General features: G+C 44.5%; 1 protein-coding gene across 1 annotated transcript in view; it reads left to right on the top strand.

Moving 5' to 3' along the window:
* The window catches only part of GPRC6A (G protein-coupled receptor class C group 6 member A), a 143,301-nt gene that overhangs the window by 81,926 nt on the left and 34,623 nt on the right, over positions 1 to 26,752 (top strand). Inside the window, exons 3-5 of the mRNA XM_063919332.1 lie at positions 11,092 to 11,919; positions 14,112 to 14,327; positions 24,711 to 24,834. Coding sequence (XP_063775402.1) covers positions 11,092 to 11,919; positions 14,112 to 14,327; positions 24,711 to 24,834 — 1,168 coding nt within the window. The remainder of the gene's footprint in view (positions 1 to 11,091; positions 11,920 to 14,111; positions 14,328 to 24,710; positions 24,835 to 26,752) is intronic.

Below are 26,752 nucleotides of genomic sequence, written 5' to 3'. Positions count from 1 at the left end.
GGATTGAACCAGCAGTTCTGGATAGCTGGACGCTGGGATTGAACCAGCAGTAAAGGATAGCTGGAAGTTGAGATTGAACCAGCAGTACAGGATAGCTGGATAGCTGGAGCTGGGATTGAACCAGCAGTTCAGGATAGCTGGATAGGATACTCAGTGATGCAGGCTTGCAGATATACTGGAGATTGTATTGACCAGCGGTGCAGGTTTGCAGGTATACTGGACATATGATAACCAGCAGTGCAGACTTGCAGATATCCTGGAGCTGAGATAACCAGCGGTGCATGTTTGCAGATATCCTGGAGATGAGATATCCTGCAATGCAGGTTTGCAGATATCCTGGAGATGAGATAACCACCGGTGCAGGTTTGCAGATATACTGGAGATGAAATATCCAGCGATGCAGGTTTACAGATATCCTGGTGATGAGATAATCAGCAATGCAGGCTTGCAGATATCCTGGAGATAGGAGTCAGGAAGTGCTGAAGTTGCTAATGCACTGTCTCTTTAAGCAGGAGATTGCAGGAGCTCTCTACAGGCTTGAGGGCAATAAAGAACTGACAGCTTCCCTGTGCTTGGAGCTGGAATATATACTAGAGATGAGCGGGTTCGGTTTATCTGAATCCGAACCCGCCCGAACTTCATGTTTTTTTACACGGGTCCGAGCGACTCGGATCTTCCCGCCTTGCTCGGTTAACCCGAGCGCGCCCGAACGTCATCATCACGCTGTCGGATTCTCGCGAGGCTCGGATTCTATCGCGAGACTCGGATTCTATATAAGGAGCCGCGCGTCGCGGCCATTTTCACACGTGCATTGAGATTGATAGGGAGAGGACGTGGCTGGCGTCCTCTCCGTTTAGAAATTAAAATAGATAGGAGAGTGAGAGTGAGACACTTCATTTACTTACTGGAGCTTAGGAGGAGTTATACTAGTGACTGATGACCAGTGACCTGACCACCAGTGCAGTTTTATAATTTATTATTATTTAATAATCCGTTCTGTTCTTGTTCTCTGCCTGAAAAAAACGATACACAGTGACTCAGTCACACTCACATACCATATCTGTGCTCAGCCCAGTGTGCTGCATCATCTATGTATAATATCTGACTGTGCTCACACAGCTTAATTGTGGGGGAGACTGGGGAGCAGTTATAGGTTATAGCAGGAGCCAGGAGTACATATTAAACAGTGCACACTTTTGCTGCCAGAGTGCCACTGCCAGTGTGACTGACCACTGACCACTGTGACCAGTGACCTGACCACACTGACCACCAGTATAGTATATTGTGATTGTCTGCCTGAAAAAGTACACTCGTCGTGTGACTTGTGTGGTGTTTTTTTATTCTATAAAAATTAAAAAACTCATTCTGCTGACAGACAGTGTCCAGCAGGTCCGTCATTATATAATATATACCTGTCCGGCTGCAGTAGTGATATATATATATTTTTTATATCATTATTTATCATCCAGTCTATACTAGCAGCAGACACAGTACGGTAGTTCACGGCTGTAGCTACCTCTGTGTCGGCACTCGGCAGTCCATCCATAATTGTATACCACCTACCCGTGGTTTTTTTTTTCTTTCTTCTTTATACATACTACATCTCATTATCATCCAGTCTATATTAGCAGCAGACACAGTACAGTACGGTAGTCCACGGCTGTAGCTACCTCTGTGTCGGCACTCGACAGTCCATCCATAATTGTATACCACCTACCCGTGGTTTTTTTTTCTTTCTTCTTTATACATACTACATCTCATTATCATCCAGTCTATATTAGCAGCAGACACAGTACGGTAGTCCACGGCTGTAGCTACCTCTGTGTCGGCACTCGGCAGTCCATCCATAATTGTATACCACCTACCCGTGGTTTTTTTTTCTTTCTTCTTTATACATTACATACTACATCTCATTATCATCCAGTCTATATTAGCAGCAGACACAGTACGGTAGTCCACGGCTGTAGCTACCTCTGTGTCGGCACTCGGCAGTCCATCCATAATTGTATACCACCTACCCGTGGTTTTTTTTTTCTTTCTTCTTTATACATACTACATCTCATTATCATCCAGTCTATATTAGCAGCAGACACAGTACAGTACGGTAGTCCACGGCTGTAGCTACCTCTGTGTCGGCACTCGGCAGTCCATCCATAATTGTATACCACCTACCCGTGGTTTTTTTTTTCTTTCTTCTGTATAGATACTACATCTCATTATCATCCAGTCTATATTAGCAGCAGACACAGTACAGTACGGTAGTCCACGGCTGTAGCTACCTCTGTGTCGGAACTCGGCAGTCCATCCATAATTGTATACCACCTACCCGTGGTTTTTTTTTCTTTCTTCTTTATACATACTACATCTCATTATCATCCAGTCTATATTAGCAGCAGACACAGTACAGTACGGTAGTCCACGGCTGTAGCTACCTCTGTGTCGGCACTCGGCAGTCCATCCATAATTGTATACCACCTACCCGTGGTTTTTTTTTCTTTCTTCTTTATACATTACATACTACATCTCATTATCATCCAGTCTATATTAGCAGCAGACACAGTACGGTAGTCCACGGCTGTAGCTACCTCTGTGTCGGCACTCGGCAGTCCATCCATAATTGTATACCACCTACCCGTGGTTTTTTTTTTCTTTCTTCTTTATACATACTACATCTCATTATCAACCAGTCTATATTAGCAGCAGACACAGTACGGTAGTCCACGGCTGTAGCTACCTCTGTGTCGGCACTCGGCAGTCCATCCATAATTGTATACCACCTACCCGTGGTTTTTTTTTTCTTTCTTCTTTATACATACTACATCTCATTATCATCCAGTCTATATTAGCAGCAGACACAGTACAGTACGGTAGTCCATGGCTGTAGCTACCTCTGTGTCGGCACTCGGCAGTCCATCCATAAGTATACTAGTATCCATCCATCTCCATTGTTTACCTGAGGTGCCTTTTAGTTGTGCCTATTAAAATATGGAGAACAAAAATGTTGAGGTTCCAAAATTAGGGAAAGATCAAGATCCACTTCCACCTCGTGCTGAAGCTGCTGCCACTAGTCATGGCCGAGACGATGAAATGCCAGCAACGTCGTCTGCCAAGGCCGATGCCCAATGTCAAAGTACAGAGCATGTCAAATCCAAAACACCAAATATCAGTAAAAAAAGGACTCCAAAACCTAAAATAAAATTGTCGGAGGAGAAGCGTAAACTTGCCAATATGCCATTTACCACACGGAGTGGCAAGGAACGGCTGAGGCCCTGGCCTATGTTCATGGCTAGTGGTTCAGCTTCACATGAGGATGGAAGCACTCAGCCTCTCGCTAGAAAACTGAAAAGACTCAAGCTGGCAAAAGCACCGCAAAGAACTGTGCGTTCTTCGAAATCCCAAATCCACAAGGAGAGTCCAATTGTGTCGGTTGCGATGCCTGACCTTCCCAACACTGGACGTGAAGAGCATGCGCCTTCCACCATTTGCACGCCCCCTGCAAGTGCTGGAAGGAACACCCGCAGTCCAGTTCCTGATAGTCAGATTGAAGATGTCAGTGTTGAAGTACACCAGGATGAGGAGGATATGGGTGTTGCTGGCGCTGGGGAGGAAATTGACCAGGAGGATTCTGATGGTGAGGTGGTTTGTTTAAGTCAGGCACCCGGGGAGACACCTGTTGTCCATGGGAGGAATAGGGCCATTGACATGCCTGGTCAAAATACAAAAAAAATCAGCTCTTCGGTGTGGAAGTATTTCACCAGAAATGCGGACAACATTTGTCAAGCCGTGTGTTGCCTTTGTCAAGCTGTAATAAGTAGGGGTAAGGACGTTAACCACCTCGGAACATCCTCCCTTATACGTCACCTGCAGCGCATTCATAATAAGTCAGTGACAAGTTCAAAAACTTTGGGTGACAGCGGAAGCAGTCCACTGACCAGTAAATCCCTTCCTCTTGTAACCAAGCTCACGCAAACCACCCCACCAACTCCCTCAGTGTCAATTTCCTCCTTACCCAGGAATGCCAATAGTCCTGCAGGCCATGTCACTGGCAATTCTGACGAGTCCTCTGCTGCCTGGGATTCCTCCGATGCATCCTTGAGTGTAATGCCTACTGCTGCTGGCGCTGCTGTTGTTGCTGCTGGGAGTCGATCGTCATCCCAGAGGGGAAGTCGTAAGCCCACTTGTACTACTTCCAGTAAGCAATTGACTGTCCAACAGTCCTTTGCGAGGAAGATGAAATATCACAGCAGTCATCCTGCTGCAAAGCGGATAACTGAGGCCTTGACAACTATGTTGGTGTTAGACGTGCGTCCGGTATCCGCCGTTAGTTCACAGGGAACTAGACAATTTATTGAGGCAGTGTGCCCCCATTACCAAATACCATCTAGGTTCCACTTCTCTAGGCAGGCGATACCGAGAATGTACACGGACGTCAGAAAAAGACTCACCAGTGTCCTAAAAAATGCAGTTGTACCCAATGTCCACTTAACCACGGACATGTGGACAAGTGGAGCAGGGCAGGGTCAGGACTATATGACTGTGACAGCCCACTGGGTAGATGTATGGACTCCCGCCGCAAGAACAGCAGCGGCGGCACCAGTAGCAGCATCTCGCAAACGCCAACTCTTTCCTAGGCAGGCTACGCTTTGTATCTCCGGTTTCCAGAATACGCACACAGCTGAAAACCTCTTACGGCAACTGAGGAAGATCATCGCGGAATGGCTTACCCCAATTGGACTCTCCTGTGGATTTGTGGCATCAGACAACGCCAGCAATATTGTGTGTGCATTAAATATGGGCAAATTCCAGCACGTCCCATGTTTTGCACATACCTTGAATTTGGTGGTGCAGAATTTTTTAAAAAACGACAGGGGCGTGCAAGAGATGCTGTCGGTGGCCAGAAGAATTGCGGGACACTTTCGGCGTACAGGCACCACGTACAGAAGACTGGAGCACCACCAAAAACTACTGAACCTGCCCTGCCATCATCTGAAGCAAGAAGTGGTAACGAGGTGGAATTCAACCCTCTATATGCTTCAGAGGTTGGAGGAGCAGCAAAAGGCCATTCAAGCCTATACAATTGAGCACGATATAGGAGGTGGAATGCACCTGTCTCAAGCGCAGTGGAGAATGATTTCAACGTTGTGCAAGGTTCTGATGCCCTTTGAACTTGCCACACGTGAAGTCAGTTCAGACACTGCCAGCCTGAGTCAGGTCATTCCCCTCATCAGGCTTTTGCAGAAGAAGCTGGAGACATTGAAGGAGGAGCTAACACGGAGCGATTCCGCTAGGCATGTGGGACTTGTGGATGGAGCCCTTAATTCGCTTAACAAGGATTCACGGGTGGTCAATCTGTTGAAATCAGAGCACTACATTTTGGCCACCGTGCTCGATCCTAGATTTAAAGCCTACCTTGGATCTCTCTTTCCGGCAGACACAAGTCTGCTGGGGTTGAAAGACCTGCTGGTGAGAAAATTGTCAAGTCAAGCGGAACGCGACCTGTCAACATCTCCTCCTTCACATTCTCCCGCAACTGGGGGTGCGAGGAAAAGGCTCAGAATTCCGAGCCCACCCGCTGGCGGTGATGCAGGGCAGTCTGGAGCGACTGCTGATGCTGACATCTGGTCCGGACTGAAGGACCTGACAACGATTACGGACATGTCGTCTACTGTCACTGCATATGATTCTCTCAACATTGAAAGAATGGTGGAGGATTATATGAGTGACCGCATCCAAGTAGGCATGTCACACAGTCCGTACTTATACTGGCAGGAAAAAGAGGCAATTTGGAGGCCCTTGCACAAACTGGCTTTATTCTACCTAAGTTGCCCTCCCACAAGTGTGTACTCCGAAAGAGTGTTTAGTGCCGCCGCTCACCTTGTCAGCAATCGGCGTACGAGGTTACATCCAGAAAATGTGGAGAAGATGATGTTCATTAAAATGAATTATAATCAATTCCTCCGCGGAGACATTGACCAGCAGCAATTGCCTCCACAAAGTACACAGGGAGCTGAGATGGTGGATTCCAGTGGGGACGAATTGATAATCTGTGAGGAGGGGGATGTACACGGTGATATATCGGAGGATGATGATGAGGTGGACATCTTGCCTCTGTAGAGCCAGTTTGTGCAAGGAGAGATTAATTGCTTCTTTTTTGGTGGGGGTCCAAACCAACCCGTCATATCAGTCACATTCGTGTGGCAGACCCTGTCACTGAAATGATGGGTTGGTTAAAGTGTGCATGTCCTGTTTATACAACATAAGGGTGGGTGGGAGGGCCCAAGGACAATTCCATCTTGCACCTCTTTTTTCTTTAATTTTTCTTTGCGTCATGTGCTGTTTGGGGAGGGTTTTTTGGAAGGGCCATCCTGCGTGACACTGCAGTGCCACTCCTAGATGGGCCCGGTGTTTGTGTCGGCCACTAGGGTCGCTTATCTTACTCACACAGCTACCTCATTGTGCCTCTTTTTTTCTTTGCGTCATGTGCTGTTTGGGGAGGGTTTTTTGGAAGGGACATCCTGCGTGACACTGCAGTGCCACTCCTAGATGGGCCCGGTGTTTGTGTCGGCCACTAGGGTTGCTTATCTTACTCACACAGCTACCTCATTGCGCCTCTTTTTTTCTTTGCGTCATGTGCTGTTTGGGGAGGGTTTTTTGGAAGGGACATCCTGCGTGACACTGCAGTGCCACTCCTAGATGGGCCCGGTGTTTGTGTCGGCCACTAGGGTCGCTTATCTTACTCACACAGCTACCTCATTGCGCCTCTTTTTTTCTTTGCGTCATGTGCTGTTTGGGGAGGGTTTTTTGGAAGGGACATCCTGCGTGACACTGCAGTGCCACTCCTAGATGGGCCCGGTGTTTGTGTCGGCCACTAGGGTCGCTTATCTTACTCACACAGCTACCTCATTGCGCCTCTTTTTTTCTTTGCATCATGTGCTGTTTGGGGAGGGTTTTTTGGAAGGGACATCCTGCGTGACACTGCAGTGCCACTCCTAGATGGGCCCGGTGTTTGTGTCGGCCACTAGGGTCGCTTATCTTACTCACACAGCTACCTCATTGCGCCTCTTTTTTTCTTTGCGTCATGTGCTGTTTGGGGAGGGTTTTTTGGAAGGGACATCCTGCGTGACACTGCAGTGCCACTCCTAGATGGGCCCGGTGTTTGTGTCGGCCACTAGGGTCGCTTATCTTACTCACACAGCTACCTCATTGCGCCTCTTTTTTTCTTTGCGTCATGTGCTGTTTGGGGAGAGTTTTTTGGAAGGGACATCCTGCGTGACACTGCAGTGACACTCCTAGATGGGCCCGGTGTTTGTGTCGGCCACTAGGGTCGCTTATCTTACTCACACAGCTACCTCATTGCGCCTCTTTTTTTCTTTGCGTCATGTGCTGTTTGGGGAGGGTTTTTTGGAAGGGACATCCTGCGTGACACTGCAGTGCCACTCCTAGATGGGCCCGGTGTTTGTGTCGGCCACTAGGGTCGCTTATCTTACTCACACAGCTACCTCATTGCGCCTCTTTTTTTCTTTGCGTCATGTGCTGTTTGGGGAGGGTTTTTTGGAAGGGCCATCCTGCGTGACACTGCAGTGCCACTCCTAGATGGGCCCGGTGTTTGTGTCGGCCACTAGGGTCGCTTATCTTACTCACACAGCTACCTCATTGCGCCTCTTTTTTTCTTTGCGTCATGTGCTGTTTGGGGAGGGTTTTTTGGAAGGGACATCCTGCGTGACACTGCAGTGACACTCCTAGATGGGCCCGGTGTTTGTGTCGGCCACTAGGGTCGCTTATCTTACTCACACAGCTACCTCATTGCGCCTCTTTTTTTCTTTGCGTCATGTGCTGTTTGGTGAGGGTTTTTTGGAAGGGACATCCTGCGTGACACTGCAGTGCCACTCCTAGATGGGCCCGGTGTTTGTGTCGGCCACTAGGGTTGCTTATCTTACTCACACAGCTACCTCATTGCGCCTCTTTTTTTCTTTGCGTCATGTGCTGTTTGGGGAGGGTTTTTTGGAAGGGACATCCTGCGTGACACTGCAGTGCCACTCCTAGATGGGCCCGGTGTTTGTGTCGGCCACTAGGGTCGCTTATCTTACTCACACAGCTACCTCATTGCGCCTCTTTTTTTCTTTGCGTCATGTGCTGTTTGGGGAGAGTTTTTTGGAAAGGACATCCTGTGTGACACTGCAGTGCCACTCCTAGATGGGCCAGGTGTTTGTGTCGGCCACTAGGGTCGCTTAGCTTAGTCATCCAGCGACCTCGGTGCAAATTTTAGGACTAAAAATAATATTGTGAGGTGTGAGGTATTCAGAATAGACTGAAAATGAGTGGAAATGATGGTTTTTGAGGTTAATAATACTTTGGGATCAAAATGACCCCCAAATTCTATGATTTAAGCTGTTTTTTAGGTTTTTTGGGAAAAAACACCCGAATCCAAAACACACCCGAATCCGACAAAAAAAATTCGGTTAGGTTTTGCCAAAACGCGGTCGAACCCAAAACACGGCCGCGGAACCAAACACAAAACCAAAACACAAAACCCGAAAAATTTCCGGCGCTCATCTCTAATATATACCCCTTGCTCTCTAGTGATAGGCTGAAGGGATTATATGTCAGGGAAACACTACCTAATTGGAGAGGTCTCCGCAGAGTCAGCTAATCAGGAAGTAACATGCAGTACTCCAGGCTAGGCTTGACTGAAGCCTAGCAGGCTGGGAAGGAGCCAAAGCCTAACTATCCTGAAATGGATGCTGTGACTGACAGCGCGGGATGCCGGATGGACCAGCGAATGGTGGACGGTGCTTCGGACTACACCGCACGTAGGTCAAAGTGTGACTGGGAAGCGCTGTAAACCTCCATTTTGTGACAAGTTCATAGCAGCACAGGATTACATCAGTATAGTTCAGTGGCCCTGACAATCCCACACCCTCTTCTGGATGTTAATCACCATCAGAATCCAAGTCTCTGCACCCTGAACACACATTTAAAGACAGATTACAGGAGCAGTCCTGCTGCTGCTGCTCTGCTAACTCTGGGCAATCCTTATATCCCACATGAACTCCATGTGGAACTATGCTGTCCCTGCCACAATATATATATATATATATATATATATTTATTTATATATGAAAACAAGCAGTATGAGCGCAAATACCAAGGTAAAATTTTCTAGAGTCCCGTGGAACTACAAGTCCAAGGCTAGACAAGAAACAATGATATATGAGCAATACGGAATTATCTATTAGAATGTATATAGGTGATGAATGGCTAGCTGGGTCATTTTGTGTGACATTTATGTATTTTAGATGCCTTGATGAACTCCTGTTATAATGGTTTTCATGCAGAAGCTTAGCACTTAGTACTTTGAATCATCTGTGCACTAGAGAGATGTCGTTGTTGTATTTTCTGTTATGCTGAAACTCATTTGAATGTAATTTGCACGGGCCAATTGGAACACTGAGGAGTGTATTTAAACAACGCCATTGTGACTTCAGACCAAGCCCACTGACGAAGTCGAATGACGAAACACGTATGGGCGTGGTCTGACGTATGGACTTTGAACTGAGAATGCTGGTTTGCACAGTGGGGTAAATCTTATGCTGGTTATACGAGCGGTGGTTTAACCGTCTTTTATGGTACGGGTTCACACTTGTTACCGATTTGGATTTTTAAATAAATTTGTTGTACACTTTTAATGCACTATTGGCGCTCCCTGCTTCTTCAATTTCTTGGCATATATTTATATATATATATATATATATATATATATATCGGTAAACAAGGGATGAGGGATGTATAGCGACCGCTGGTGTCCAACAACATGATAAATATCGGTGTAAGTAAAAAAGTAATAACAGTTTATTAACAATAAAACATAAAACATAAAAATGGGACAATAATACAAATCAATCACAGCTGGATTAAAGCACTTAAAAAAAATATTAAAAACTACAATAAGATCAATAAAAGTTTATTCCTTATCTGGATATGAGGTAGGTACAGGTCGCTATACATCCCTCATTTACCGATTTTTTTTTTTCAGGGAAGGTACCACCCCTGTTCTTTATTGAGGGATTAAGCTGACGCCCCATAAGTAGTATAGGGGAGTGTTTAACTGTTTACTATCACAATTCACAAAGCATATCTGATACGTGTTCCCATCACATGTGGCGCATTAATAATCTTTTTCTTGGTATATATATATATATATATATATGCATACATACATACATACATACATACATACATACACACACACACACACACACATGGAAAAGGGGTTCCCAATTGCGCTTGGGAGTATTGAAAGCAGCACCCCTAGATTAACCTTCTGCTAGCAAAGGTTTAGACATAACACATAATGAACAGATCTGAGGGCGCTAATGATTACAGATATTTCTAGTCTTGACCATCCACAGTATGATAAATACTTTAAAACATATATGTAATAAAAACTTACTAACTTTTAGTCATAAAAAATGTATTCACAATGTTATTAAAACAATTTCTTTCACAGTAAAAAAAAGCATTTGTACAATTTCACAGATTTACACTTTCAAGTTTCTTAAATTGACAACCAGTTTGAGTGTGTTTCCTTGTTGTTGTAAATTCAGCGTACAACATAATGGCGAGACAGATGAAGAACACAAAGCGTTTCATCCCGAAGGACTTCTTTAGGGGTACTAGATCTGGATGGTAAAATGAAACAACTGACTAATTGAAATAGAGGCATGTTCAATATAATGATCATAATAGAGCATAGCCATACATACCAGTTGCCCAAACATAACGTGATAAAGGTAGCTTGAAAAAGTGTAAATATCACTGATAGTTTTGATTCAGATGAAACTAGAATATCAGCAAATGGAGTAATACATGTATATTAGGTGGGCGCCAAGGTGAAGGTGATGAGAATAGGTGGTGATGAGGAGTAACAGATACATACCAGCATGTGTCTGAGGGAGTCGTCAAGGGAGAGTAGGAGAATAGTTTCAGAAGTCTGAAAAAAAAAAAAAAAAGCAGTAAGCATTATAAAATTATTATAGGTTATGGGTGCGTTTTCATTATAAAATAAATATGTTGAAAGTTTTCTTTCTGCAGGTTAGTCATTCATCATCTGCTGAAATACTGAGTGACAAATTTCGCTACCCTGCCTTCTTGCGGACAATACCGAATGACTCTTATCAAACTAGAGCAATGGCTAAACTCATACATCACTCTGGTTGGAATTGGATCGGACTTATCGTCATGGATGATGACTATGGGCGATCAGCTTTAGATAACTTTGGAGCTCAAGCTGTTAAAATCAATGTTTGCATTGCTTTTAAAGAAGCCATACCTTCTCACTTATCTGACAGTACAGTAGAATCCCGGATAGATGAGACCATTCACACAATACTGAGAGAAACCAGAGTGAACATCATTGTTGCTTTTCTGAAGCCTTCACTTTTATTAAAACTGTTTAAAAAAGTAATGGAAATGAAAATACGAAAGACTTGGATAGCAAGCGATAGCTGGTCTGTGTCCAGCGGACTTAGTACCATTCCTAATATTCAAAGAATTGGGACAGTGATTGGATTTATGTTTAAGAGTGGAGATACTACATCATTTAAGGATTATTTAAAAAATTTAAGTCACCAGGACTTTGAGATGAATCGTCTTTTAGATCAATATGCATTTCTTCTGTCTGACTGTCCAAAGAGGAAATACAATGAACTGTACGGCTGTGTTAACAATTATTCCAAGGAGGCTGTGGTTAAAACAAGCAAGTTTAAAAACAAATCACTGAGACTGGATTTTCTATTGGCTACAGAACAGCCAGGATTTATCTTTAGTACTCAGCTGGCAGTGACTGCTATAGCACATGCAATTCGAAATCTCTGTCTTCATCGAAACTGCAAGAATCCAAATGCTTTTGCACCATGGGAGGTATAGTTACAAGTAAACTTAAAACTATTATTGTTGTTTGAGTTCTAGACATGCCGATGTTTTTTGAAGAGTCACTGGGGGATATCCAATGAGCCCCGGTAATTTACCGGGGCTAATTGTCCCGCCGGGGGCTATCCTATTAGCCCTGATAAGCCAGCATGAGCGGTGGCTTATCGGGGGTTACCTGTTGCTGCAGCGGGTGCCGGCTGCTGATAGCTCCCGGGGCAGCACTGCTCCTCCATCATGTGACCACTGCCGGGGGCGGGGGTGAGATGCAGGTCACGGCGCTGCCCCGGCTTTCCCGCCGGTGGTCACTGCGCCGAGAGGCAGCTTCAAGTTCTGGGCCGCGGCGCCATGCCTGCAGTCCCAGCCTGCTGCAGCGGGCATCGGACACTGCAGGTTGTCCGTGGTCATCAGGGATTTTCTCACAATAATGAGGCTGTTTCTCACGAAAACACACAGGTTTCATTGAACCTGTGTGTTTTCGGGAGTAAGGGCAATTTTTTACAGGCGATCAATTAGAATAGCCTGTAAAATAAAATTGGTGAAACATCATGAAAAATTGCAAAAAACATACGTTTTTCACACCCGATGTTTTACCGGGGCTAATTGGGTATCCCCCTCTGTGCCAAATTGCTTACAATTAGACATTACATTATCTATCTAACCAATAAACTTTAATGTAACCACCATATGTTAGCTCCAAAGTGTTTTGTAGTATGTAAATTCAAGATCACATTCTTTGAATTGCATAATTTAGTAATTCATACCTTAGTAAACCAACCTTATAATTAATTAATTGTAAATTATCCAATAATACTCTAGATATATATTTATTCATTCTTTTTTACTTTTGAAATTTGGACAGGTAGGGTTTATCTTCCATATTTTGTTACTAGATTACAGTGATGTCCGGTGAGGTGAGGCAGAGCCTTTCCTGGTATACGCCAGTTTTGATTATATAAAGTGTATGGAAAATTTATTATAAATATATTTTTTTGTATCATTCTGATTATTTTTATAGTCAAAACACTGGAGTAAAAGTCTATAACCTGTGAGGTATTGCCTCCCCTGCCTACCTTTTCCGTACATTTTTGATCAACACTCACCAAATTTCCAGCAGTTTATAGTGCTGCACCTGTATAATGACCACATGCACCCTTGAGCTCATATATTGTGTATAAGTCTGGCTCTGGTACTAGCCAGTGCCTCCTCAGCCATTTACCTCACTGCACGTCACTGCTAGATTTATATAGTGACCTGATGACTCATCTAATGGTTATCTGTGACACAGAGATACCCATCCTCAAACTCCAGTGAGAAACTTGCAATTCTTTTAAAAGTATTATTATTACTATTAAAGGGAGACAAAATATGCCTGGCAACCTCAATGTGCTACCACTATCCTGCCCTTTCCTCGCTGAATATTTCCACATGTTTAAGCAGGAAATGTATCCACAATACTATGTAAAGCTGAACATGCCATTTTCCTTTGAATAGTGTTGACATTTTAAATCTTCTGCTTAAACACACTGAAAAGCCTGTAAATTTACCCCTAGGTGATCAATAACATACCTCCCGGCTGTCCCAATTTACGTGGAACAGTCACGTTTTTTTGGGACTGTTCTGCTGTCCCACCCACGGCCCGCAGTGTCCCACAGCGGGGGGCGGTGAGGGGGAGGGGGGGAGTTGGGAGGCTCCTGTCACTCGCTGCTCTACCTAGCAGATGCACACAGCGTCTATTCATGGAGACAAGAGGAACTGGGGGCATGGCCAGCAGCTCACTTAGCGCTGGCCATGCCCCCATGGAAAATGGGGGCGTGGTTGTGATTGCAGCATTACCATGAAGCCATGCCCCCTTTACTGAGGCCAAGCCCCGCCAGAGTCCTGCTGCCTCCATCCAGAAAGCTGGGAGGTATGCAATAAGTATGATCAATTACATCCATATTACATTATTCCTCATTACACTGGGAAAACACTACAAGTGGGAAACTCCATTTCCCATTACATGGGCTACAATATACTTTTAAAAAAACTTTTTAAAATACTACAGCCCCTAAAACAGTTTCTAATAATTTATCTTTAAAAAAATATACACCATGTGTTATGTATTTATTTCAACATGTCAATTCTGAATATTCACAACAATAAGGTTATTCATTAATTATTATCTACATCTCTTCTTGCTACAGCTTTTACAGTCCTTGAAGAACGTAAACTTCACCTACAATGGTAAAGTTATTCATTTTGATTCTAGAGGAGATGCCAATACCGGGTATGATGTTCTCATCTGGAAGGCGGACGCTGATGGAAAGATTAATTTCACCACATTTGCGGAGTATGACACACAGAAAGACATCTTTAACTTTGCTAGTAAGGAGAAAGAAAATGAGTTCAAACATTTAAAGGTAGCAAGCAAAATACACTATTCTATCTCTTTGTGATGTGTTAAAAAAACCTAATTTAATTATTAAAATTTACTTAATGGAAAAAAATTATTTTTGCAGGTTTTCTGTTATCTTTATATGAGAATATATTAACCCATGTACAGTTATGTGTTCTATAGGACATTATAAGACGACTTTCTGAAGTAGTTTGTCATCTGCAAGTAAATATAAATTTATGTTTTTAACCACTTCATTGCCAAGCATGAATGGGACTCTAGAACTGCAGGGTTTCAAATGAGGGGAAACTTACCTAAAAGTCCCTTTTAATAGTTAATGTGGGAGATAAGAGCACCAGCATCTGCTGTGCTGTCCCTGGGCTGCCCTTTTTGAGTGCTTGGCTTTTTATGCCTTAAGGGGGGTACACACGGAGAGATCCATTCTTAAAATCTAAGCAATCTGACTAGATTGCTTAGATTTTAAGCATGGATCTCTTGTGTGTATGCCCCACAGCGATAGCGGGACGCGGCCCCAAGCCCGGGACGCGGTCACTATCGCCGGTGCTAGATTGGCCTGCATGCAGGTACAATCTAGCACATCGCTCATTTCACCCACTGGGTGAAATCAGCTGCCCCCCTTGCTCAACACACATCGCGCTGTGCTGAGCGGGAAGAGACATGTGTGCTGAGCGGTCTGTAACAGATCACTCAACACACATCTCTCCCCGTGTGTACTGCCTCTTACGGCCTAATTCAGGGTTGATTGCAAAAGCAAAATCTTTCTCTAATGGGCAAAACCATGTGCACTGCAGGTGGGACAGATATAACATGTGCAGAGAGAGTTAGATTTGGGTGGGTTGTATTGTTTCTGGGCAGGGTAAATACTGGCTGCTATATTTTTGCACTGCAATTGAGATTTCAGTTTGAACACACTGCACCCAAATCTAAATCTCTCTGCACATGTTACATTTGCCCCAACTGCAGGGCACATGGTTTTGCCCATTAGAGAAAGATTTTGCATTTGCGATCAACCCTGAATTAGGCCCTTGGCAAGGCAGCATGTTCCACACACTGCGGCAATACCTTAAATATAATTTTGCTGTGTACATGTGCAGCCTCGGCTCTGCAATGTGACATGTTTTCCACAAGCATAAATCATATGAAGATAAAAATTAGTCTAAAAGTTGTTTTAATTATTCATTTGTTTAATGTCATTGTAAGTGGTGTTGGATACTTATGATGACTATAATGGACGAAGATGATGGTGAGATGAGAGGATGTAAAGATGATAAAAAGACTTAAGGATGTTAATGCTTTAACATGATCGGCAGCAGTAAGCACACCCTCTGTTCGCTGAGGAAACAGGAGTCTCTAGCAATGGGGGAACCTTCAAAATTTGAATATCGACCAACAAAGTTCAAGCTATGTCCCCAAGCACTACTCAACAGCAAGAAATCGGAGGAGAGAGCATTAAAAGTGCTCTATTGCCTGTATCCTGGCACGAACAGACACAGTGGATCCTAATTTGAAAAAGGAGCTACCTTTTCTCAAATTAGATGACCCCTAAGAAGTTATTCTTTGGTGGCTATGTGCATAGGTGTATAAAACTTAGTGCCTGGTGTGTGGTATATGCGGGCCCCGCACCACAAACTCTGCATGAAAAATATACCTAGCTGTTGCTGAAAATAGGTTCCCCCTCCTGCACAATGCCATAGTCCACTGCATTAGACACTAATACACCCAGTGGCGCCGAGAGGGAGGAGGGCGGATACAAATTACCTAGGCCCGCCCGGGCTGCTGGAGGGGCCAAGAGGGTGCCTAGGTCTGAGCCCAATGCTCCCAAGTATATTTGTTGCTGGCATCGTCTGCGCTTCTCGGTGATATCGCCACACCTAGAAAAAAGCAAAGACTCTGGCACTGTGCCAGAGTCTTTGCTCTCTATTGGCCAGTGTTATGTTCCCAAATATCACTGAGAAGATGTCGCTGGCCGAGTTTGAGGGACCCGCTTCCCGTTCAAGAAAGGTAGGAAGCGGGTGCCCTCCCCTGCCCCCCTGTTGAGTAGCCCCACAATTATAGGTTTTAGTAAAGGGTGTCGTCATGCCCCTTTTTTAAGCCACACCTTGTGCCTTTACCAGGGCCCAGCATGGCTCTCTGCGGCCCTGAATACACCACTGGTCATATGTAATCACCAAAGAACAGTCTTGCACTGGAGAACTCCTTATGAAGTCCTGGGATAGGGTAGTATCTCCAACATCCTAGCTTTAATAAACTCAGTGGCAGCTTCATTTGAAATAGTGGAATTACTTATGTCAAAAGTAGAGATGAGCGCCTGAAATTTTTCGGGTTTTGTGTTTTGGTTTTGGGTTCGGTTCCGCGGCCGTGTTTTGGGTTCGAACGCGTTTTGGCAAAACCTCACCGAATTTTTTTTGTCGGATTCGGGTGTGTTTTGGATTCGGGTGTTTTTTTCAAAAAACACTAAAAAACAGCTTAAATCATAGAATTTGGGGGTCATTTTGATCCCACAGTATTATTAACCTCAAAAACCATAATTTACACTCATTTTCAGTCTATTCTGAATACCTCACACCTCACAATATTATTTTTAGTCCTAAAATTTGCACCGAGGTCGCTGTGTGAGTAAGATAAGCGACCCTAGTGGCCGACACAAACACCGGGCCCATCTAGGAGTGGCACTGCAGTGTCACGCAGGATGTCCCTTCCAAAAAACCCTCCCCAAACAGCACATGACGCAAAGAAAAAAAGAGGCGCAATGAGGTAGCTGTGTGAGTAAGATTAGTGACCCTAGTGGCCGACACAAACACCGGGCCCATCTAGGAGTGGCACTGCAGTGTCACGCAGGATGTCCCTTCCAAAAAACCCTCCCCAAACAGCACATGACGCAAAGAAAAAAAGAGGCGCAATGAGGTAGCTGTGTGAGTAAGATTAGCGACCCTAGTGGCCGACACAAACACCGGGCCCATCTAGGAGTGGCACTGCAGTGTCACGCAGGATGGCCCTTCCAAAAAACCCTCCCCAAACAGCACATGACGCAAAGAAAAAAAGAGGCGCAATGAGGTAGCTGTGTGAGTAAGATTAGCGACCCTAGTGGCCGACACAAACTCCGGGCCCATCTAGGAGTGGCACTGCAGTGTCACGCAGGATGGCCCTTCCAAAAAACCCTCCCCAAACAGCACATGACGCAAAGAAAAAAAGAGGCGCAATGAGGTAGCTGTGTGAGTAAGATTAGCGACCCTAGTGGCCGACACAAACACCGGGCCCATCTAGGAGTGGCACTGCAGTGTCACGCAGGATGGCCCTTCCAAAAAACCCTCCCCAAACAGCACATGACGCAAAGAAAAAAAGAGGCGCAATGAGGTAGCTGTGTGAGTAAGATTAGCGACCCTAGTGGCCGACACAAACTCCGGGCCCATCTAGGAGTGGCACTGCAGTGTCACGCAGGATGGCCCTTCCAAAAAACCCTCCCCAAACAGCACATGACGCAAAGAAAAAAAGAGGCGCAATGAGGTAGCTGTGTGAGTAAGATTAGCGACCCTAGTGGCCGACACAAACACCGGGCCCATCTAGGAGTGGCACTGCAGTGTCACGCAGGATGGCCCTTCCAAAAAACCCTCCCCAAACAGCACATGACGCAAAGAAAAAAAGAGGCGCAATGAGGTAGCTGTGTGAGTAAGATTAGCGACCCTAGTGGCCGACACAAACACCGGGCCCATCTAGGAGTGGCACTGCAGTGTCACGCAGGATGTCCCTTCCAAAAAACCCTCCCCAAACAGCACATGACGCAAAGAAAAAAAGAGGCGCAATGAGGTAGCTGTGTGAGTAAGATTAGCGACCCTAGTGGCCGACACAAACACCGGGCCCATCTAGGAGTGGCACTGCAGTGTCACGCAGGATGTCCCTTCCAAAAAACCCTCCCCAAACAGCACATGACGCAAAGAAAAAAGAGGCGCAATGAGGTAGCTGACTGTGTGAGTAAGATTAGCGACCCTAGTGGCCGACACAAACACCGGGCCCATCTAGGAGTGGCACTGCAGTGTCACGCAGGATGTCCCTTCCAAAAAAACCCTCCCCAATCAGCACATGATGCAAAGAAAAAGAAAAGAAAAAAGAGGTGCAAGATGGAATTGTCCTTGGGCCCTCCCACCCACTCTTATGTTGTATAAACAAAACAGGACATGCACACTTTAACCAACCCATCATTTCAGTGACAGGGTCTGCCACACGACTGTGACTGATATGACGGGTTGGTTTGGACCCCCCCCAAAAAAAGAAGCAATTAATCTCTCCTTGCACAAACTGGCTCTACAGAGGCAAGATGTCCACCTCATCTTCACCCTCCGATATATCACCGTGTACATCCCCCTCCTCACAGATTATCAATTCGTCCCCACTGGAATCCACCATCTCAGCTCCCTGTGTACTTTGTGGAGGCAATTGCTGCTGGTCAATGTCTCCGCGGAGGAATTGATTATAATTCATTTTAATGAACATCATCTTCTCCACATTTTCTGGATGTAACCTCGTACGCCGATTGCTGACAAGGTGAGCGGCGGCACTAAACACTCTTTCGGAGTACACACTTGTGGGAGGGCAACTTAGGTAGAATAAAGCCAGTTTGTGCAAGGGCCTCCAAATTGCCTCTTTTTCCTGCCAGTATAAGTACGGACTGTGTGACGTGCCTACTTGGATGCGGTCACTCATATAATCCTCCACCATTCTATCAATGTTGAGAGAATCATATGCAGTGACAGTAGACGACATGTCCGTAATCGTTGTCAGGTCCTTCAGTCCGGACCAGATGTCAGCATCAGCAGTCGCTCCAGACTGCCCTGCATCACCGCCAGCGGGTGGGCTCGGAATTCTGAGCCTTTTCCTCGCACCCCCAGTTGCGGGAGAATGTGAAGGAGGAGATGTTGACAGGTCGCGTTCCGCTTGACTTGACAATTTTGTCACCAGCAGGTCTTTCAACCCCAGCAGATCTGTGTCTGCCGGAAAGAGAGATCCAAGGTAGGCTTTAAATCTAGGATCGAGCACGGTGGCCAAAATGTAGTGCTCTGATTTCAACAGATTGACCACCCGTGAATCCTTGTTAAGCGAATTAAGGGCTGCATCCACAAGTCCCACATGCCTAGCGGAATCGCTCCCTTTTAGCTCCTTCTTCAATGCCTCCAGCTTCTTCTGCAAAAGCCTGATGAGGGGAATGACCTGACTCAGGCTGGCAGTGTCTGAACTGACTTCACGTGTGGCAAGTTCAAAGGGCATCAGAACCTTGCACAACGTTGAAATCATTCTCCACTGCACTTGAGACAGGTGCATTCCACCTACTATATCATGCTCAATTGTATAGGCTTGAATGGCCTTTTGCTGCTCCTCCAACCTCTGAAGCATATAGAGGGTTGAATTCCACCTCGTTACCACTTCTTGCTTCAGATGATGGCAGGGCAGGTTCAGTAGTTTTTGGTGGTGCTCCAGTTTTCTGTACGTGGTGCCTGTACGCCGAAAGTGTCCCGCAATTCTTCTGGCCACCGACAGCATCTCTTGCACGCCCCTGTCGTTTTTAAAAAAATTCTGCACCACCAAATTCAAGGTATGTGCAAAACATGGGACGTGCTGGAATTTGCCCATATTTAATGCACACACAATATTGCTGGCGTTGTCCGATGCCACAAATCCACAGGAGAGTCCAATTGGGGTAAGCCATTCCGCGATGATCTTCCTCAGTTGCCGTAAGAGGTTTTCAGTTGTGTGCGTATTCTGGAAAGCGGTGATACAAAGCGTAGCCTGCCTAGGAAAGAGTTGGCGTTTGCGAGATGCTGCTACTGGTGCCGCCGCTGCTGTTCTTGCGGCGGGAGTCCATACATCTACCCAGTGGGCTGTCACAGTCATATAGTCCTGACCCTGCCCTGCTCCACTTGTCCACATGTCCGTGGTTAAGTGGACATTGGGTACAACTGCATTTTTTAGGACACTGGTGAGTCTTTTTCTGACGTCCGTGTACATTCTCGGTATCGCCTGCCTAGAGAAGTGGAACCTAGATGGTATTTGGTAACGGGGGCACACTGCCTCAATAAATTGTCTAGTTCCCTGTGAACTAACGGCGGATACCGTACGCACGTCTAACACCAACATAGTTGTCAAGGACTCAGTTATCCGCTTTGCAGTAGGATGACTGCTGTGATATTTCATCTTCCTCGCAAAGGACTGTTGAACAGTCAATTGCTTACTGGAAGTAGTACAAGTGGGCTTACGACTTCCCCTCTGGGATGACCATCGACTCCCAGCGGCAACAACAGCAGCGCCAGCAGCAGTAGGCGTTACACGCAAGGATGCATCGGAGGAATCCCAGGCAGGAGAGGACTCGTCAGAATTGCCAGTGACATGGCCTGCAGGACTATTGGCATTCCTGGGGAAGGAGGAAATTGACACTGAGGGAGTTGGTGGGGTGGTTTGCGTGAGCTTGGTTACAAGAGGAAGGGATTTACTGGTCAGTGGACTGCTTCCGCTGTCACCCAAAGTTTTTGAACTTGTCACTGACTTATTATGAATGCGCTGCAGGTGACGTATAAGGGAGGATGTTCCGAGGTGGTTAACGTCCTTACCCCTACTTATTACAGCTTGACAAAGGGAACACACGGCTTGACACCTGTTGTCCGCATTTCTGGTGAAATACCTCCACACCGAAGAGCTGATTTTTTTGGTATTTTCACCTGGCATGTCAACGGCCATATTCCTCCCACGGACAACAGGTGTCTCCCCGGGTGCCTGACTTAAACAAACCACCTCACCATCAGAATCCTCCTGGTCAATTTCCTCCCCAGCACCAGCAACACCCATATCCTCCTCATCCTGGTGTACTTCAACACTGACATCTTCAATCTGACTATCAGGAACTGGACTGCGGGTGCTCCTTCCAGCACTTGCAGGGGGCGTGCAAATGGTGGAAGGCACATGCTCTTCACGTCCAGTGTTGGGAAGGTCAGGCATCGCAACCGACACAATTGGACTCTCCTTGTGGATTTGGGATTTCAAAGAACGCACAGTTCTTTGCGGTGCTTTTGCCAGCTTGAGTCTTTTCAGTTTTCTAGCGAGAGGCTGAGTGCTTCCATCCTCATGTGAAGCTGAACCACTAGCCATGAACATAGGCCAGGGCCTCAGCCGTTCCTTGCCACTCCGTGTGGTAAATGGCATATTGGCAAGTTTACGCTTCTCCTCCGACAATTTTATTTTAGGTTTTGGAGTCCTTTTTTTACTGATATTTGGTGTTTTGGTTTTGACATGCTCTGTACTATGCCATTGGGCATCGGCCTTGGCAGACGACGTTTCTGGCATTTCATCGTCTCGGCCATGACTAGTGGCAGCAGCTTCAGCACGAGGTGGAAGTGGATCTTGATCTTTCCCTAATTTTGGAACCTCAACATTTTTGTTCTCCATATTTTAATAGGCACAACTAAAAGGCACCTCAGGTAAACAATGGAGATGGATGGATTGGATACTAGTATACAATTATGGACGGGCTGCCGAGTGCCGACACAGAGGTAGCCACAGCCGTGAACTACCGCACTGTACTGTGTCTGCTGCTAATATATAGACTGGTTGATAAAGAGATAGTATACTCGTAACTAGTATGTATGTATAAAGAAAGAAAAAAAAACCACGGTTAGGTGGTATATACAATTATGGACGGGCTGCCGAGTGCCGACACAGAGGTAGCCACAGCCGTGAACTACCGCACTGTACTGTGTCTGCTGCTAATATATAGACTGGTTGATAAAGAGATAGTATACTCGTAACTAGTATGTATGTATAAAGAAAGAAAAAAAAACCACGGTTAGGTGGTATATACAATTATGGACGGGCTGCCGAGTGCCGACACAGAGGTAGCCACAGCCGTGAACTACCGCACTGTACTGTGTCTGCTGCTAATATATAGACTGGTTGATAAAGAGATAGTATACTCGTAACTAGTATGTATGTATAAAGAAAGAAAAAAAAACCACGGTTAGGTGGTATATACAATTATGGACGGGCTGCCGAGTGCCGACACAGAGGTAGCCACAGCCGTGAACTACCGCACTGTACTGTGTCTGCTGCTAATATATAGACTGGTTGATAAAGAGATAGTATACTCGTAACTAGTATGTATGTATAAAGAAAGAAAAAAAAACCACGGTTAGGTGGTATATACAATTATGGACGGGCTGCCGAGTGCCGACACAGAGGTAGCCACAGCCGTGAACTACCGCACTGTACTGTGTCTGCTGCTAATATATAGACTGGTTGATAAAGAGATAGTATACTCGTAACTAGTATGTATGTATAAAGAAAGAAAGAAAAACCACGGTTAGGTGGTATATACAATTATGGACGGGCTGCCGAGTGCCGACACAGAGGTAGCCACAGCCGTGAACTACCGCACTGTACTGTGTCTGCTGCTAATATATAGACTGGTTGATAAAGAGATAGTATACTCGTAACTAGTATGTATGTATAAAGAAAGAAAAAAAAAACCACGGTTAGGTGGTATATACAATTATGGACGGGCTGCCGAGTGCCGACACAGAGGTAGCCACAGCCGTGAACTACCGCACTGTACTGTGTCTGCTGCTAATATATAGACTGGTTGATAAAGAGATAGTATACTCGTAACTAGTATGTATGTATAAAGAAAGAAAGAAAAACCACGGTTAGGTGGTATATACAATTATGGACGGGCTGCCGAGTGCCGACACAGAGGTAGCCACAGCCGTGAACTACCGCACTGTACTGTGTCTGCTGCTAATATAGACTGGTTGATAAAGAGATAGTATACTACTAATATTATATACTGGTGGTCAGGTCACTGGTCACTAGTCACACTGGCAGTGGCACTCCTGCAGCAAAAGTGTGCACTGTTTAATTTTAATATAATATTATGTACTCCTGGCTCCTGCTATAACCTATAACTGGCACTGCAGTAGTGCTCCCCAGTCTCCCCCACAATTATAAGCTGTGTGAGCTGAGCAGTCAGACAGATATATAATATATATAGATGATGCAGCACACTGGCCTGAGCCTGAGCAGTGCACACAGATATGGTATGTGACTGACTGAGTCACTGTGTGTATCGCTTTTTTCAGGCAGAGAACGGATATATTAAATAAACTGCACTGTGTGTCTGGTGGTCACTCACTATATAATATATTATGTACTCCTGGCTCCTGCTATAACCTATAACTGGCACTGCAGTAGTGCTCCCCAGTCTCCCCCACAATTATAAGCTGTGTGAGCTGAGCAGTCAGACAGATATATATAATATTATATATAGATAATAGATGATGCAGCACACTGGCCTGAGCCTGAGCAGTGCACACAGATATGGTATGTGACTGAGTCACTGTGTGCTGTGTATCGCTTTTTTCAGGCAGAGAACGGATTATAAATAAAAGTGGTGGTCACTGGTCACTATCAGCAAAACTCTGCACTGTACACTACTGAGTACTCCTAATGCTCCCCAAAATTAGTAAATCAAGTGTCTCTCTAATCTATTCTAATTCTAAACGGAGAGGACGCCAGCCACGTCCTCTCCCTATCAATCTCAATGCACGTGTGAAAATGGCGGCGACGCGCGGCTCCTTATATAGAATCCGAGTCTCGCGATAGAATCCGAGCCTCGCGAGAATCCGACAGCGTCATGATGACGTTCGGGCGCGCTCGGGTTAACCGAGCAAGGCGGGAAGATCCGAGTCGCTCGGACCCGTGAAAAAAAACATGAAGTTCTGGCGGGTTCGGATTCAGAGAAACCGAACCCGCTCATCTCTAGTCAAAAGATGTTGCCATTTAGTGGTTATTGAAGGGTGATCACTAGACAGAATACAGTAAGCCTGCACTATAGAAATGGTGTTGGGTGCAGCCATACAAGGCAGAATGTAGGGAGCAAAAAAAAGATCATCCCCAGTGCCTCCCAAAAATACAGTGCATTATTACAAGAAAAGTGGTGCAAGGGTGGAATTGTCCTTGCCCCTCTCCCACCCCCTAACCCTTATGTTGGCTATCAAAAAGGACTTGCCGCTTAACAAACCAGGCACTTGACCAACACGGACTGACATTTTTGTGGCTGAAGTGCTTGGTTTGTTTGGGCCCCCACAAAACAATTATTTGGAAGGACTACCCCCGATCAGTAATGAGGAGGTTGATGATGAGGGTGTTAGCAGTGTAAATTGCATGTGCTGGCCTTAACTGCTGGTAGCTGATACTGGACTGCTTGTTTACTATATAAAAAATATTTTTATTGCTTTGTATTACAGTAAATATAAAATATATGTATGCACAGTTTATATTAATTTTTCAAGAGTTCAGCTATTTCAGTCAAGAACAATTGCTTAATTATGTATAATTTTCTTTGGCATTACAGAAGATCCATTCCCGATGTTCAGATGAATGTAAACCTGGGCAAATGAAAAAAACATCTGCAAGTCAGCATACATGTTGTTATGAATGTGTTGCCTGCCCAGAAAATCACTATACCAATATTCCAGGTACAGGAAAAAAAAAATAGGAATGCCATTTGTATGCAGTTTTTACAAAAGTAAAATTAACTAAAACAGCAAAATTAGTGGAAATATAGTCTGCATAAAATGCAACAACAAATACAACAGAAGACAGAAAGATAAATGCAGGATTATTCTAAAGATAAGAGAGCATGGCCCTCTTACCTTTGTGTATCTGTTTACTACTCAGTCTTATTTTATTACTGTTTTGTTCACAAGTATAAAGTGCAATGGAATATGCTGGTGCTATAAAAGTACATGTTAAAAATAAATAAAAAGACTGGGCAATGAAGAAGAGACAGGACAAGCAAGTATCTACTCATGTAAGTAAGCTCAAAATTAGGAAGTGTTTCATTCGCCAAGGTTATCCCATTTGTAAAATATGACCTTGTATATACTATATGAACTAGCATGGGAAATTTCAGCACCAAGATTATTAGATATGATGATGGTAACACAGGGAATTTTAAATGCCTATTTATGAGGATAATATTTCCATATTGCATCTTATTGGTGCTACCCACTGACTCTATGGATATGTACTCAAAGAAACGGAAGAAAAAAGAAGAGTCAGTTATAATTAGGTGCCGTCATCCCCTTCCACAAAAATTATGATAAAATCTTTTCTTTATTATTTTTTTATTTAAAAAGGGAGAATCGTTACATATAAATCATATAGCTTGCTACTGTTGCTTATCTTACTATTTCAGCAGTATGATAGGGCTATACAAAGCAATATATAACCAAAAAATAGAAAAAGAATATTGTGATAGAATATAATTTCTGTGAATAAAGATAATTTAAAAACAATGCTGTGTGCCATTTTTATTTATAATCGATATTGCTATTACTCCTTATTGTTCTTCACTGTAAGTGTAAGACATATGTATTGTAAATTTACCACTCTGCCTGATGTAACATGACTGCAGTTATTTGTTACACTATTAAATAATAATAGACACTACAAATGATGATGTTACAATATTATTGTTATCTTGAAGTTGGTGTGATACATTTGCTTCTTTTTGTGTTGCAGACTCAATAAACATATATTAGGGAATAAATTCTGTGGTTTAGTATTCATTTCAGTTGTTATTATTGTTCCTTTATTCCCATAGTGTTATTGTTCAAATCTTCACAATCCTTAATGGGAGAAAGTTATTAATCTTTTCTGTTATGTGCAGGAGGGAGTTTATTTCTGAAATTTAGAACAGATAGTCTCCACCACTTCTTATTCTGGACGTGTTTGTATGTCCATAGGTTGGATTTATGGGTTTAAATACACCAATCTGTTTTATATATCAATTCCAAGACCCGTATACAATAAATTTTTCCCCAAATTTATTTATTACCAGTTATTTATATAGCGCACACATATTCCGCAGCGCTTTACAGAGAATATTTGCCCATTCACATCAGTCCCTGCCCCAGTCGAGCTTACACTCTATATTCCCTATCACATGTACACACAGACACATTCAAGCTAGGGTTAATTTTTGTAGGGATCCAATTAACCTAACCAGTATATTTTTGGATTCTGGGAGGAAACCGGAGTACCCGGAGGAAACCTACACAAGTACGGGGAGAATATACAAACTCCGCACAGTTAGGGCCATGGTGGGAATCAAACCCATGACCTCAGTGCTGTGAGGCAGTAATGCTAACCATTACACCATCCGTACTGCCCAAATGTGGCCTCTGATTACATATGTACCGCTATGATCTCATCTCCACATGATATATAATTTTTAACAACATCAATTTATATAAATGTCCTTATTTTTATTTATGGTTTAATACACCTATATGGTGAATATTGTAAAATCACAGCTGGACATATAAAAATATGAGACTTACATGAAATCCTTAAGCAGCAAGCCTACTGCACATTACACTTTCCTCATGT

The sequence above is a fragment of the Pseudophryne corroboree genome, chromosome 4, assembly GCF_028390025.1.
Source record: "Pseudophryne corroboree isolate aPseCor3 chromosome 4, aPseCor3.hap2, whole genome shotgun sequence".
NCBI lineage: Eukaryota > Metazoa > Chordata > Amphibia > Anura > Myobatrachidae > Pseudophryne > Pseudophryne corroboree.
This window is presented reverse-complemented; position numbering and strand designations above follow the sequence as displayed.